Consider the following 13947-nt stretch of genomic DNA (forward strand, 5'->3'; position numbering starts at 1 on the left):
AATGCCCTTCACATTGGTGATCAGTGGGAAGAATGTCCCTCACATTGGTGGTCAGTGGGAAGAATGTCCCTCACATTGGTGGTTAGTGAGAAGAATGTCCCTTACATTGGAAGTCAGTGGGTAGAATGTCTCTTACATTGGTGATCAGTGGGAAGAATGTCCCTCACATTGGTGGTCAGTAGAAACAATGCCCCTCACATTGGTGATCAGTGGGAAGAATGTCCCTCACATTGGTGATCAGTGGGAAGAATGTCCCTCACATTGGTGATCAGTAGGAACAATGTCCCTCACATTGGTGATCAGTGGGAAGAATGTCCCTCACATTGGTGATCAGTGGGAAGAATGTCCTTTACATTGGTGGACAGTAGGAACTATGCCCCTCACATTGGTGATCAGTGGGAAGAATGTCCCTCACATTGGTGATCAGTGGGAAGAATGTCCCTCACATTGGTGATCAGTAGGAACAATGTCCCTCACATTGGTGATCAGTGGGTAGAATGTCCCTCACATTGGTGATCAGTGGGTAGAATGTCCCTCACATTGGTGATCAGTGGGTAGAATGTCTCTTACATTAGTGGTCAGCAGGAACAATGTCCTCACATTGGTGACCAGTGGGAAGAATGTCCCTCACATTGGTGGTCAGTGAGAAGAATGACCCTTACATCGGGGGTCATTGGGAAGAAACCCTCCTTACAGGTAGCTATACAGATGATTGGTGTCAATGGTTACTTATCTGGGAGGCAGACATTGCTCAGGGGCCCCTATCATCCTCTGGGGTCCCTGGGTGAGGAAGGCTCTCTAATCTCCCCAGGACAGGTCCTCTTTAGGTCCCATCTGATCAGAACCTGGTGTGGTCCAGCAATGATCTGGGATGGTCCATTGATGGTCTCAGCATCCCGATGTCACATCACTCACTGTCAGCCATCCGACTTACGTTCGGGGGTCCGGAGTATAGAAATCCACAGAGTATCCGAAGTAGCTGCCGGGGGTTCCGGTGTAGACGGTGACCTTGTCGGTGTCCAGGTTGAAGGCTGGGAGTGTCGGGCACAGGCTGGCCAGGGTGAGGAGGGACAGAGCCGGGATCCCGGGGAGCATCCTGGAGGCGGCACTGATGAGTCCGGAGGAGAGCGGAGCTGTGCGGACCGACTCAGCGCTCACTGACTCCCCTTAGCGCCCGGAGCAGGCAGGGGGAGGGGCTGGGAGGCTGCAGCCTGGGCTGGCACTGCACTGGAGGACCACCATCAACACCCAGCATCTCACCCGACTCACCCGCACTACCAGGAGGAGGGAAGGCAGGGTTACCAAACAGATTGTTCCTAGTTATTCGTAGAAATTCAGCATTCTGACATTTGGAAGCTTCAGTGGACAATGTTTGTAGAAATTATTCCTGAAAATTAGATTTTGTAGATTAAGACATTAAAAAAAAGTTTTGCCTTTTTTCCATGTATTTTTCTCATAATTAAAACGACCCCGACCTGTCCTGACCTGATAGTATAGGATCTATGCCTTAGTTCTGGGGTTCCTGCAATATACATCATATACTAACTTTCCCACCAACCCCCTCCCCAATCCACAGCCAAATTCCAGGGTAAGGACTGACTCTCTGAGAAATACTGTACCTACCTCTTTCACCACCTACCGGAGTGCGAATGGGCCGCTGGGGGATGGTTGGGAAAAGGGTCACATGTTCCCCCACACTGGGAATTTTTCAGGGCTCTGCAGTCCAAATGGATTAAGTACAGGGTGGGGGTGTATTGGGAAAGTAAGTACAGGGTGGGAGTGTATTGGGAAGGTAAGTACAGGGTGGGGTGTATTGGGAAAGTAAGTACAGGGTGGGGATGTATTGGGAAAGAAAGTACAGGGTGGGGGTGTATTGGGAAAGAAAGTACAGGGTGGGGGTGTATTGGGAAGGTAAGTACAGGGTGGGGGTGTATTGGGAAAGTAAGTACAGGGTGGGGATGTATTGGGAAAGTAAGTACAGGGTGGGGATGTATTGGGAAAGAAAGTACAGGGTGGGGGTATATTGGGAAAGTAAGTACAGGGTGGGGGTGTATTGGGAAGGTAAGCACAGGGTGGGGTGTATTGGGAAGGTAAGTACAGGGTGGGGTGTATTGGGAAAGTAAGTACAGGGTGGGGGTATATTGGAAAGTAAGTACAGGGTGGGAGTGTATTGGGAAGGTAAGTACAGGGTGGGGTGTATTGGGAAGGTAAGTACAGGGTGGGGGTGTATTGGGAAGGTAAGTACAGGGTGGGGTGTATTGGACAGGTAAGTACAGGATTGGAGTGTATTGGGAAGTTAAGTACAGGGTGGGGTGTATTGGAAAGGTAAGTACAGGATTGGGGGTGTATTGGAAAGTAAGTACAGGGTGGGGGTATATTGGAAAGTAAGTACAGGGTGGGGGTATATTGGGAAAGTAAGTACAGGGTGGGAGTGTATTGGGAAAGTAAGTACAGGGTGGGGGTGTATTGGGAAGGTAAGTACAGGGTGGGGTGTATTGGACAGGTAAGTACAGGATTGGAGTGTATTGGGAAGTTAAGTACAGGGTGGGGTGTATTGGAAAGGCAAGTACAGGATTGGGGGTGTATTGGAAAAGTAAGTACAGGGTGGGGGTGTATTGGGAAGGTAAGTACAGAGTGGGGGTGTATTGGGAAGGTAAGTACGGGGTGGTAGGGGGACATTCAGAAAGGTAATTACATGGTGGGGGGGCAATATTGGGATAGTAAGTTTAGGGTAATGGGGGAGCACTGGGAAGGTAAGTACAGGGTGCTAGGGATCAAAGGGAAGATAAATACCTGGGTGGTGAAGGAGCAAAGGGAAGGTAGTGGGGAGACATAAAGATGGTATGTACAGGGTGGTGAAAGAGCATGGGTAAGGTATTTACAAGGTGGTGAAGGAGCATAGGGAAGATACAGTAAGTACTGGCTGGTGGGAGAGGTAAGATACAGGGTGGTGGGGCAAGATATGGAAGGTAAGTACAGGGTGGTAGGGGGACATACAGGTGAAACCTGAAAAATTAGAATATCGTGCAAAAGTTCATTTATTTCAGTAATGCAACTTAAAAGGTGAAACTAATATATGAGATAGACTCATTACATGCAAAGCAAGATAGTTCAAGCCGTGATTTGTCATAATTGTGATGATTATGGCTTACAGCTCATGAAAACCCCAAATCCACAATCTCAGAAAATTAGAATATTACATGCAATCAATAAAACAAGGATTGTACATAGAACAATATCGGACCTCTGAAAAGTATAAGCATGCATATGTACTCAGTACTTGGTTTGGGCCCCTTTTGCAGCAATTACTGCCTCAATGCGGCGTGGCATGGAAGCTATCAGCCTGTGGCACTGCTGAGGTGTTATGGAAGACCAGGATGCTTCAATAGCGGCTTTCAGCTCTTTTGCATTGTTCGGTCTCATGTCTCTCATCTTTCTCTTGGCAATGCCCCATAGATTCTCTATGGGGTTCAGGTCAGGTGAGTTTGCTGGCCAATCAAGCACAGTAATCCCACGGTCATTGAACCAGGCTTTGGTGCTTTTGGCAGTGTGGGCAGGTGCCAAGTCCTGCTGGAAAATGAAGTCAGCATCCCCATAAAGCTCATCTGCGGAAGGAAGCTTGAAGTGCTCCAAAATCTCCTGGTAGACGGCTGCGTTGACCCTGGACTTAATGAAACACAGTGGACCAACACCAGCAGATGACATGGCTCCCCAAATCAACATAGACTGTGGAAACTTCACACTGGACTTCAAGCATCTTGCAGTGTGTGCCTCTCCATTCTTCCTCCATACTCTGGGTCCTTGGTTTCCAAATGAGATGCAAAAGTTGCTCTCATCAGAAAAGAGGACTTTGGACCACTGAGCAACAGACCAGGTCTGTTTTTCTTTAGCCCAAGTAAGACGCTTCTGACGTTGTTTGTTGTTCAGGAGCGGCTTGACAAGAGGAATACGACATTTGAAGCCCATGTCCAGGATCCTTGTGTGTGTGTGGTGGCTCTTGATGCACTGACTCCAGCCTCAGTCCACTCCTTGTGAAAGTCCCCAACACTTTTGAATGGCCTTTTCCTGACAATCCTCTCCAGGCTGCGGCCATCCCTGCTGCTTGTGCACCTTTTTCTTCCACACTTTTCCCTTCCACATAACTTTCTATTAATGTGCTTTGATACAGCACTTTGGGAACATCCAACTTAGTTTGCAATTACCTTTTGAGGCTTTCCCTCCTTATGGAGGGTGTCAATGATGGTTTTCTGCACAACTGTCAGGTCAGCAGTCTTTCCCATGATTGTGATTCCTACTGAACCAGACTGACAGACCATTTAAAGGCTCAGGAACCCTTTGCAGGTGTTATGGCTTAATTAGCTGATTAGAGTGGGACACTTTGAGCAGAGAATATTGCACCTTTTCACAATATTCTAATTTCCTGAGATTGTGGATTTGGGGTTTTCATGAGCTGTAAGCCATAATCATCACAATTATGACAAATCACGGCTTGAGCTATCTTGCTTTGCATGTAATGAGTCTATCTCATATATTAGTTTCACCTTTTAAGCTGCATTACTGAAATAAATGAACTTTTGTACGTTATTCTAATTTTTCGAGTTGCACCTGTAGAGAAGGTAAATACAGAGTGATGAAAGAGCATGAGTAAGGCATTTAAAAAGGTGGTGAAAGAGCAGAGGGAATGTAAGTACAGGCTGGTGGGAGAAGATAGGGAGGGAGCGTTTGTTATTTTTTTCTTTTTTTCTAAAAAATGTGAACTTACACTTTAAACATTTTTTCTCATTATGTATTTTTCAGTGTCACATTATAACAAATATGCGAAATGAACATACAAAAAAATCTTGATTTTGTATAAATAACTTTGAGTGGCTTTGTACCAGAAATAACTGTTATAAAAGGGACATTTATAGATGATAGGATACAATTTATGTAAATAAATGTTCAAAAACTAACTTTGGTGAAAGTAGAAAGAAAAAAATTAGGTTTGGCTAGAGTGGGGAAGGGGTCTTCAAACTATAGCCTGCGGATCACATCTGACTTACTACAAGATTTTCTCTGGCCCACAGCAACTGTGAGAATACCCCAGCTGGCTGGAAGTGGATGCCCTGTCTTGTGTATTGTAATACGGAGACAGAACGATGCATCCACTGCCAGGCAGACAGCCATGACCCTTCCCCAGTCTGCAGTGCAGATTTCCCTCCTTCATTCTCCGTGGTTGGTTGCTAGGACTGCCAGCATGTAAGGGGGGACACTGCTGGGCAATATGGATGTAGGAGAGACTCTGATGGGGAATAGAAAATGAAAGGCTGTGATGTGTGAGGTTGAGTGTGGCTCAGCCCCCAATACAATAGTACATAAAAGGAAACATTGCCCAAGGGACTTTACGAGGCATACTGGGTTATAGTTAAAAATTCACATTATTTATTGTTATTGTTAGAAAGACATATTAAAATATTCCAAGGAGTTAATAAACATCAAATTTGTATAAAGTGTAAACATGTAATTATGTTAAATCTGCATGATCCATGAGTTACATAGCACAAGCTCTCAGCGTAACATCTCTACGTGTTTCGTGTAGCAACGTTCACTTCTTCAGGAGTCACAGAGCTTGAAGGTATGGTATCTGGTATCTGGAAAGGCATCACAGGTTTAGTTTATAAATAATTTCATAATTTAGAAAACACAGCTTCCCCAAAAGGCAGAAAACAACTGGAGGGTCCACCACTGGCATACAGACAACTTGGCCATGAGCTGTGACGAGAGACAGAGTGGCCCACTAAGGGAATACAGAAGGGAGCACTGATAGGACCCATCAGTGGAATGGTAAAAACAGCATGGCCACCTCCAACACTAGAACACATGTAGCACAGACAGGCACAAATAAGACCAAAAGCTCTTGATGAGACTGATGGGCACTCCTGGATGTAATGGGGGACTCTGATTGGCACTACTGGACATAAGGGGGGGGCTGAGGGGCATTCGTGGATGTAAGGGGGGGCTCTGATGGACACTACTGGATATAAGGGGAGACAGTGAGGGGCATTCCTGGATGTAAGGGGGGACTCTGATTGGCACTACTGGACATAAGGGGGGGGAGGTGAGGGGCATTCGTGGATGTAAGGGGGGGCTCTGATGGACACTACTGGATATAAAGGGAGACAGTGTGGGGCATTCCTGGATGTAAGGGGAGACTCTGATAAGCACTCCTAGTTGTAGGAGGGAACTCTGATGGAACTCCTGGGGGGACAATGATGGTGCTCCTAGATGTAAGAGAGGGACTCTGGTGGGCCCTCGTACTGAAAGGTTTGGAGGCCCCTGGAGTAGGAAATAGTTAAAACCCCTGTCATTTTAATTTTTTGTAGTCTGTGAATCACTTGAGGAATTTTCCTTTCATTTATTCTTCCAAAGACTTTATTCTTCTTTATTTTTCCAATAGGAAATTTGTGATTTCCCCTCACTTTCTGTCTTGGTGGCAGTAGTCAGTAGAAAAAATAGAGTGAGGACACAGATAGCAATACTAATCTAACAAGGGCTCTAAAGTTCCATATTCTCTCCGAAATAAATATATATATGCATCTAGAATGCATTTAGTTGATTTAAATTAAAAGTTCAATTGAGCTTTCAGCAATCAGGACGGGTCCCAAAAGCAAGTGGAGATGACTGGAGTAGTAATGTGCAATAATGTCTATTACAGTCTTTTCCAGTTTCTAGAGGGATCACATGGGTATAGTACAATCAGTTACATTGGTCCAAGCTGATAATGATAAGGTGTTTGCCAAATCAGTAGGCCCATAGCTGAAAGTTGCTCTTGTCCATAAGGGGTGTACAGGAGCGAAGGCCGAAATAGTTCAGGGCTTATTATTTCTTTTCTGCACAATAAACTCATAACCAAAAGGATCGAGTATCTGGCTGCACATCCCTGTATGAATGCATGTACCCAAACAACCCCCAGTCGGACTTTAATGCAGCAATAGGATCATACATATATTGGAAAAGACATTTGGTTAAAAAAGATTTTTATCAACTTTATTACATACACATTTCCATTGTAATGTTAAAAATATCATTTCTAAAAAGAATATTAATCTGACAGTATTCTCACAAGAAAACTCTTAATAAAAAAATATGAAACCACACAGAAAAAAACAAAAAAAACTCCAACGCGTTTCGATCATTCCACATTCTAGACCTTCCTCAAGGGGCATGAGAGACAAAGGACTTTCTAGTAAATATATAAACAATCATAAATAAATATACTAAAAATAAACAGATAACCAAAAAATCTGGTTATCTCTTTATTTATTTTTGGTAAATTCATTTATGATTGTTTATATATTTACTAGAAAGTCCTTTGTCTCTCATGCCCCCTGAGGAAGATCTAGAATGTGGAATGATTGAAACGCGTCTGAGTTTTTTTCCTTCTTTTCTGTGTTGTTTCATATTTTTGTATTAAGAGTTTTCTTGTAAGAATACTGTCAGATCAATATTCTTTTTAGAAATCATGTATTTAACATTACAATGGAAATATGTATGTAATAAAGCTGATAAAAAATCTTCTTTAACCAAATGTCTTTGCCAATATATATATGATCCTATTGCTGCATTAATGTCCCGCTGCACAATAAACTGAGCTGGCTCCTGTATTCATTGAAATTTTACATCATCCATGGATTTTATAGAGGTGCAAACTATAGCATACTTGTGTAGCACCCTCCTAGTATAGAGTATGCCGCTGAGTAATTTTAGTTTAGCTCCTCTGTGATCAGTGGAGCAGGGGTTGATTGCTTAGGACTGCTCAGTGTTTCACAGACTGCTATTTCTCTTACTTCCCCGTCTTCTAGAAGTATAGTGGGAGGAAAGACAGAACCATCAGCCTGAATATTTATGGAACTCCAGCCAATCGCTGGGGATGTGTACCCAGAAGGCAGAGAGAGAGCCCATAAATAGTCTGAGGCCTGTGGTGGCAGTGCAATGTTCCTGGGTCCAACCCTGCAGGAGGAGACCCCTATGCAGAAGTTCTGCTCCCTGGTGCAGGATCCTTGACAAAGCTTGGAAAAAGACATTGAGCTCACAGCTAGGCTTAGCTGGGGAGGCCTATTTGCAGATCCATGTCCAAGCACCAAATTCCCCAGCGGCTCGATAGGGGGTGCACTACACTGTATGTGTATGTTTTATTTTTACTACTCACTTAAAGGATCAGTCCACCAAAAATGAACATTTCAGTTAGACCATAGAATAGTTTATTTATATCTCCTGGGCACACTGGGGGTGAGATCACTGCACCTAAGTACTCATGTACTTTGGTGTCAGGGGGGAGTGACAACTCATGGGGCCCCCGGGCAATAGGGGATCATGGTGCCCCTGTGTCCTTGCCCAAACTCAAAAAAGCCTATGAAAAAGGTATCAGGGGCATCTCATGGGGCCCCCTACTGACCACAGGCCCTCGGGCAGTGCCCGAGTTTCCAAATGGTCAGTCCGCCCCTGTTTGGTGTGCTGTGCTAACACATGCAGGTTTATGGGCATTATATCACACATTATGCTGCATGATAACAAGTGTTGCTTTAAAGCAGCTATTTCGAATGACGGGCTACCATCGCACAAGAAGAAGCAAAAAAAAAAAAAAATAGATGTGTACCTTATTTTCCAGAGGCAAAGGGGTTGCTTTACTAAAGGCAAATAGTCTGTGCACTTTGCAGTTGCTCCAGAGCTTAGCAAATTAGGTACAGCGTCCCTTTGCCAAGAATACCCAATCATGTGCAAGGATAATAAAAAAAAAACAGCATTTTTGCTTGCACTTGATTGGATGATGGAAGTCAGCAGAGTTTCTGCTCATTTACTAAGCTCTGGAGCAACTGCACTTGCAGAGTGCACAGTCTATTTGTCTTTAGTAAACCAACCCCACTGCATTGTCGTGCGTTGTAGTGCGCTGCAATGCATGTGCATCAGCGGTGCGTTGAGTCAATGTGACAATGGAGGAGAGAGCAGAAAGAAGACACCAGTCCACAGCTGCCCTTCCACTGTCCAGTCGCAGGCTGGAGACAGGGACAAAACCTAGCTATGTTGCTTACCTGCAGCAGAGAAAAGTCAAGTCACCAAACTGGTGGCAGTATAATTCCCAGGACTGGATGGACAGAGAAACAATTTATTTGGAAGGAAGAGCTTCCTTATTATGTACTTTAAACAATAGTTAAAGGCAAAACATTTTATTAATTTTGGATTGAATGGAGATGGATTAGAACACATTTTATTGCTGCCTGTGCCCCCTTTAAGGAGATCCCCCCCTCTCTATTTGTCATATTTACCATTATTATTGAAAGTGAAAGTAAACAAAAATCCCAAATTTTGGGTTGTCCCCAGAAAAGTGATAGAGGGGAAATCTTCCAATGGGGACACTAGTTCTGGTGACCTGAAGGACCTCAAGGGAATTTTGGCTATGGGACAGGAAGTGAATGGAAATCTCCGCAATGGGACGCAGCGTAAAAAAAATGTGACAGGGGAGTATAACCCTCTATTTTCTAAATGGAAAAAAAACAACAAATTTGCCTATAGTTCTGCTTTAACTGTGTATTTAGCTATTTGCCTAGAGTTGAGCTTTAAGAAATCTGTAAGTGGATACATTGAAAACATAGATTTAATTCACTTGCTGCATACTTGCTCAAGGTCAATGACTGAAAAAAAAAGGACTGAAGATGAAGGATCAGCATGACATGCAGAAAGCATGCATCTTCAAAAGGAGTTCAGCAATGCCACCCTACAGGGATAGACTCTCCCAAGGCCATGGATAAATGGGTATCACCAGTCCTCCTGTATGGGGCCAAAGCCAGCAGGGGGGCCCAGGCTGCTAGGTAAATTGGATGTGGGCAGGGTGCGTGATCAGCACTGTAAGGAGGGGGGACAAATACTGTAACCAATCCCCTGTATGGCATTCTCTGCAGCAGCTGAAAGCTGGATTCTTTTCCTCTCCATCCCGCTGGCTTTCAGCTGCTGCAGAGAGAATCATACAGGGGATCAGTTTCAGGCCCCCCACACCTGCAGTGCTGCTGGCTTCCCTCCTTTCCTTCCTGCCGGCAGCTGCAAGCATACAATAGGATCCATCAGGATAGAGAGTGCGGGAAAGGTCTGGTAAATATGTCACATTTACTAGCCCCTTTCTCTGCTGAATGAACAGGATGAGTGATCAGTACCGATCATTCACTGTGTTCATTCATACCTGAAGCATAGTAAACTGTGTTTTTTTTAATGGGGGGCCCTGTCAGGTTGGCTGTATGGGGCCCCGTGGTTTCTAACAGCAGCCCTGGATTCTCCACCTGCAAGAATCGCAGATCCTTGCTGGCAGACGTCCATCTGAATGAGCACAGAGTGAAGAGAAGACAGAAGTGAATATGTAAGAATGTTGAGTTCCTAATTTCCTCATTTTTTTGAAGAAACCCATCATCTGCAGATCATGGCCAAAAATCTGTTAACAGCCCCCCTGAGCGTTGAGTCAGCAGAGAAAGGAGATGGAAGGAAGTGTTTGAGGGATATAAAGCTCCTGGGTACAAATGAAGTTAAAATCAAACAGTCACTTCCCGTGGTTAACTTGTTGAAAGCAGCGGACAACGCACAGCCATTAGGAACTCTGCACCATTAACAACACTGTGTATTGATCTTCAGGCTGAAGCTAATTTTGTTAATGACTGTACACATGTCGCAGCATCCGAAGGAATGTCTTCTTTGTTAATAATGTAGTAATCCAAAAACACTCAGGAGTTTCAGAATCCATTGTGTTTCTAAAAGAAGCAGACATAGAGACTAGTACATAAAGTATGCACAAACCCAGTCAATAAAATCTCTAATAAGCTTTAACATGTTAATGTCATTTCAAAAGTCAATTTAAATACTTTCTCATTTGTAGATTTCATGAAAATAATAACTAATGATCCTGCCATGAATGTTCTTGTTCAGGCACTTCCTGTTATGGGTGACAACTGTCCATGCCCATCTCCTAACTGTGCTGCTGGATTGTCACCCTGTCATATGTGCTTTCAGTAGATACTATGAGTGACCATTTCATCCAGGGCCGTATCTAGCCTGTCCAAAGTGGGGTGCAGTAAGAAATGCCAGGGGGGCAGAGGATCAGAGGTCAACAGGGAAGAGGACAGGGATCAATGCTGGCAGGGCAAAAGACAGGGGCACAGCTCCTTCTCCCACGCTCAGGGCAGTATGGTGGCAGGTTAGAGCAGTATAGTGGCAATATATTGGCAGGTTAAGATTGGCATTTGGGGGGGCACAACTAAAATCTGGGGGGGCATTGGCCACCTCTGCACCCCCCCTAGATCTGGCCATGCTTTCATCCCATATTAAAGTGATTGTAAAGGTTCAGATTTGTTTTTAAATAACATACATGTCATACTTACCGGCTCTGTGCAATGGTTTGCACAGAGCAACCTTGATCCTACTCTTCTTGGGTCCCCCATCGGTGCTCCAGGCCCCCTTACCCCTGCTGAGTGCCCCCAGAGCACGCTGCTTGCTCTGGGGCACTCGTGCATGCTCGCTCCCGAGCCGCCTCTGTGGGTCTATGAGACACACAGAGAGCGCCTTGGCCCCGCCCCCACTCTTTCCTCACTGGCTACGATTGACAGCAGTGGAAGCCAATGGCTTCCACTGCTCTGTCTCAGCCAATGAGGAGCAGAGACCCAGGACAGCTTCTGCTTTCCTGAACATTGCTGGATTAGAATTGGGCTCTGGGGAGTATAATGGGGAGGGGATGAGGGGGCTGCTTCACACTGAAGGTCTTTTACCTTCATGCATATAATGCATGAAGGTAAAAAACCTTCAGGCTTTAGAACCAGTTTAAACAGTCATGGTTCACTGTTGTCACCATCAGAAAATCCATCCTGAGAAATGACATGTAGCCATCAGTGGACTACAGGTAGACATGAAGTGGCTGCAGAGGCCGTGGGGGATCAGCAGCACTAAGCTACATCAAAGGATGAAACATTGTGAAAACAGTATTTAATTAAAAACAAAAAAGCAATTGTTTCTGTGACACAGTGCTTTAGGGCTCAAATAAGCACTGTAATGCGAAACGCATTAACATTTGACTGTCTTCGCAGTACTTGTGATGATATTATTAATGTTTTCTTAATAAAGAGATTGAGGAGTGCAGCAAATTCCAGATATCTTCTTTATAGTGCTTGAGGGCTCATTCACACAGCTCTAACTAAAACTGAGTTTTCATCAGGGCTTTTTTCAGCGGGAACATGGGGGAACGCAGTTCCAGCACCTTCAGCTCTGAAGGAATGTAATGGAAAGGGGTGTTGGGGTGTGCTGGAGGGTCTATTGCTGTTGACTGCTGGGTTATCTATTGTCACTGGAGAGCAGAGGCGGACTGACAACTCATGGGGCCCCCGGGCAATAGGGGATCATGGGGCCCCTGTGTCCTTGCCCAAACCCAAAAAAAGCCTATGAAAAAGGTACCAAGGGCATCTCATGGGGCCCCCTACTGGCCCCGGGCCCTCGGGCAGTGCCCGAGTTTCCAAATGGTCAGTCCGCCCCTGCTGGAGAGGATCTATTTTTGCATGGTGGTCTATTGTTGCTGGAGAGGGATCTATTGCTGCTGGGAGGTCAATTGTTTCAGGAAGAGATCTAATTTTGAGGGAGGGGTCTATTTTTGCTTGCTGATGGGAGATCTGTTGTCACTGCTTGGGGTCTGTTGTTGCTGGGGTGGTATTTTGCTGTGGGGGTCCATTGTTGCTGGGGGGGATCTATTGTCCTATCTGGATGTATGTTATTTTTTAGGTGGGTGGTTGGGGGTTGGTATAACTGTGGCTCTTCTGGCTGTTTTTTTGGTTTTTTTTTGAAAGAGGCCTAAATTCAGAGGCGCAAAATCAACACATTTCTATAAACACAAAATCATCCGTGTCATACATACTGTAAGTGACAAGTACAGATATTCTTTGTACAACATTATAAAAAGGTACTGAGTCCAAACACGTCTAACCTATGTTTTTGTGGTTGCGGCCTTGCGGGTACTCTGGGGCATACATTTTGGACCTGTCCGGGCCTCTCTTTGGTGTGGGGTAGGATCTCGGAGGTGGCTTCTGCGATGGCGGGGGTTCCGGTGCATCTGACTGTGCAGTCCTGCCCAGGGGCGGACTGACAACTCATGGGGCCCCCGGGCAATGGGGGATCATGGGGCCCCTTTGTCCTTGCCCAATGGTACCAGGGGCATCTCATGGGGCCCCCTACTGACCCAGAGCCCTCGGGTAGTGCCCAAGTTTCCAAATGGTCAGTCCGCCCCTGGTTCTGCCTACTGGGAGCCCATATCTCGGGAGTTCAGACTGAGGTTATGAGGCTAATCCACACCATTTGTATATCCACCCTATGGGCTATTGCCCTACACTGGAGGTCCCTCACAGTACCATTGGCTTCTGTTCTGCATAGGATTGATGCTGTGATGCTCATGGAGGGAATACATTACACTTTACTGGACAAGATGCACTTATTTGATAGAAAATGGGAAATTTGGAAGACTTATAGGCATTTAGTACGTGATTAAGAAACACCCATGTTTGGATTGATTGAGTTACTCTGTCAGTAGCTGAATAATTCTGTATACCTTTCTATTTATATTGCTCATGTACTTAAGTTCTTTATTCTCTTTCTCTCTTCATTTTCTCTTTACCTTACATGATTGTACTTTTTACTGTTTAGACATTGACAATGGAAGAAATCTGGTCGCCAATCATTCACACCCAGAATGTGCACAGTGGACAGGGCCATACCAGGAATCCAGAATCTGGTTAACTTTTTTTTGAGCTCCAAAACCTCTGCTCCTAAGGACATTATACTGGTCTATGTCTTAACAGCTCCTACTTGCTCATATCCAGTTTTATGAAGGCAGCTGACTATGTAGCTGAACACTTCTCCTGTGTCCAGTCATGTATAATTAGAAAATATTATGGG

The 13947-nt window shown here is 45.0% G+C and overlaps 1 protein-coding gene and 1 long non-coding RNA gene across 2 annotated transcripts in view; one reads left to right on the top strand and one right to left on the bottom strand.

The window, feature by feature from the left end:
• Positions 1-1128, bottom strand: part of ITGA8 (integrin subunit alpha 8) — a 238366-nt gene extending 237238 nt beyond the window's left edge. The window contains exon 1 of the mRNA XM_089666320.1: positions 935-1128. Within this exon, the coding sequence (XP_089522446.1) occupies positions 935-1095 (161 nt within the window). The 5' untranslated portion in view covers positions 1096-1128. The remainder of the gene's footprint in view (positions 1-934) is intronic.
• Positions 1-13947, top strand: part of LOC149470195 (uncharacterized) — a 65797-nt gene that overhangs the window by 21481 nt on the left and 30369 nt on the right. The window lies entirely within an intron of this gene.

This window comes from Staurois parvus, unplaced genomic scaffold (genome assembly GCF_062004578.1).
Source record: "Staurois parvus isolate SC_StPar_1 unplaced genomic scaffold, SC_StPar_1.0 ptg000051l, whole genome shotgun sequence".
Taxonomy (NCBI): Eukaryota; Metazoa; Chordata; class Amphibia; order Anura; family Ranidae; genus Staurois; species Staurois parvus.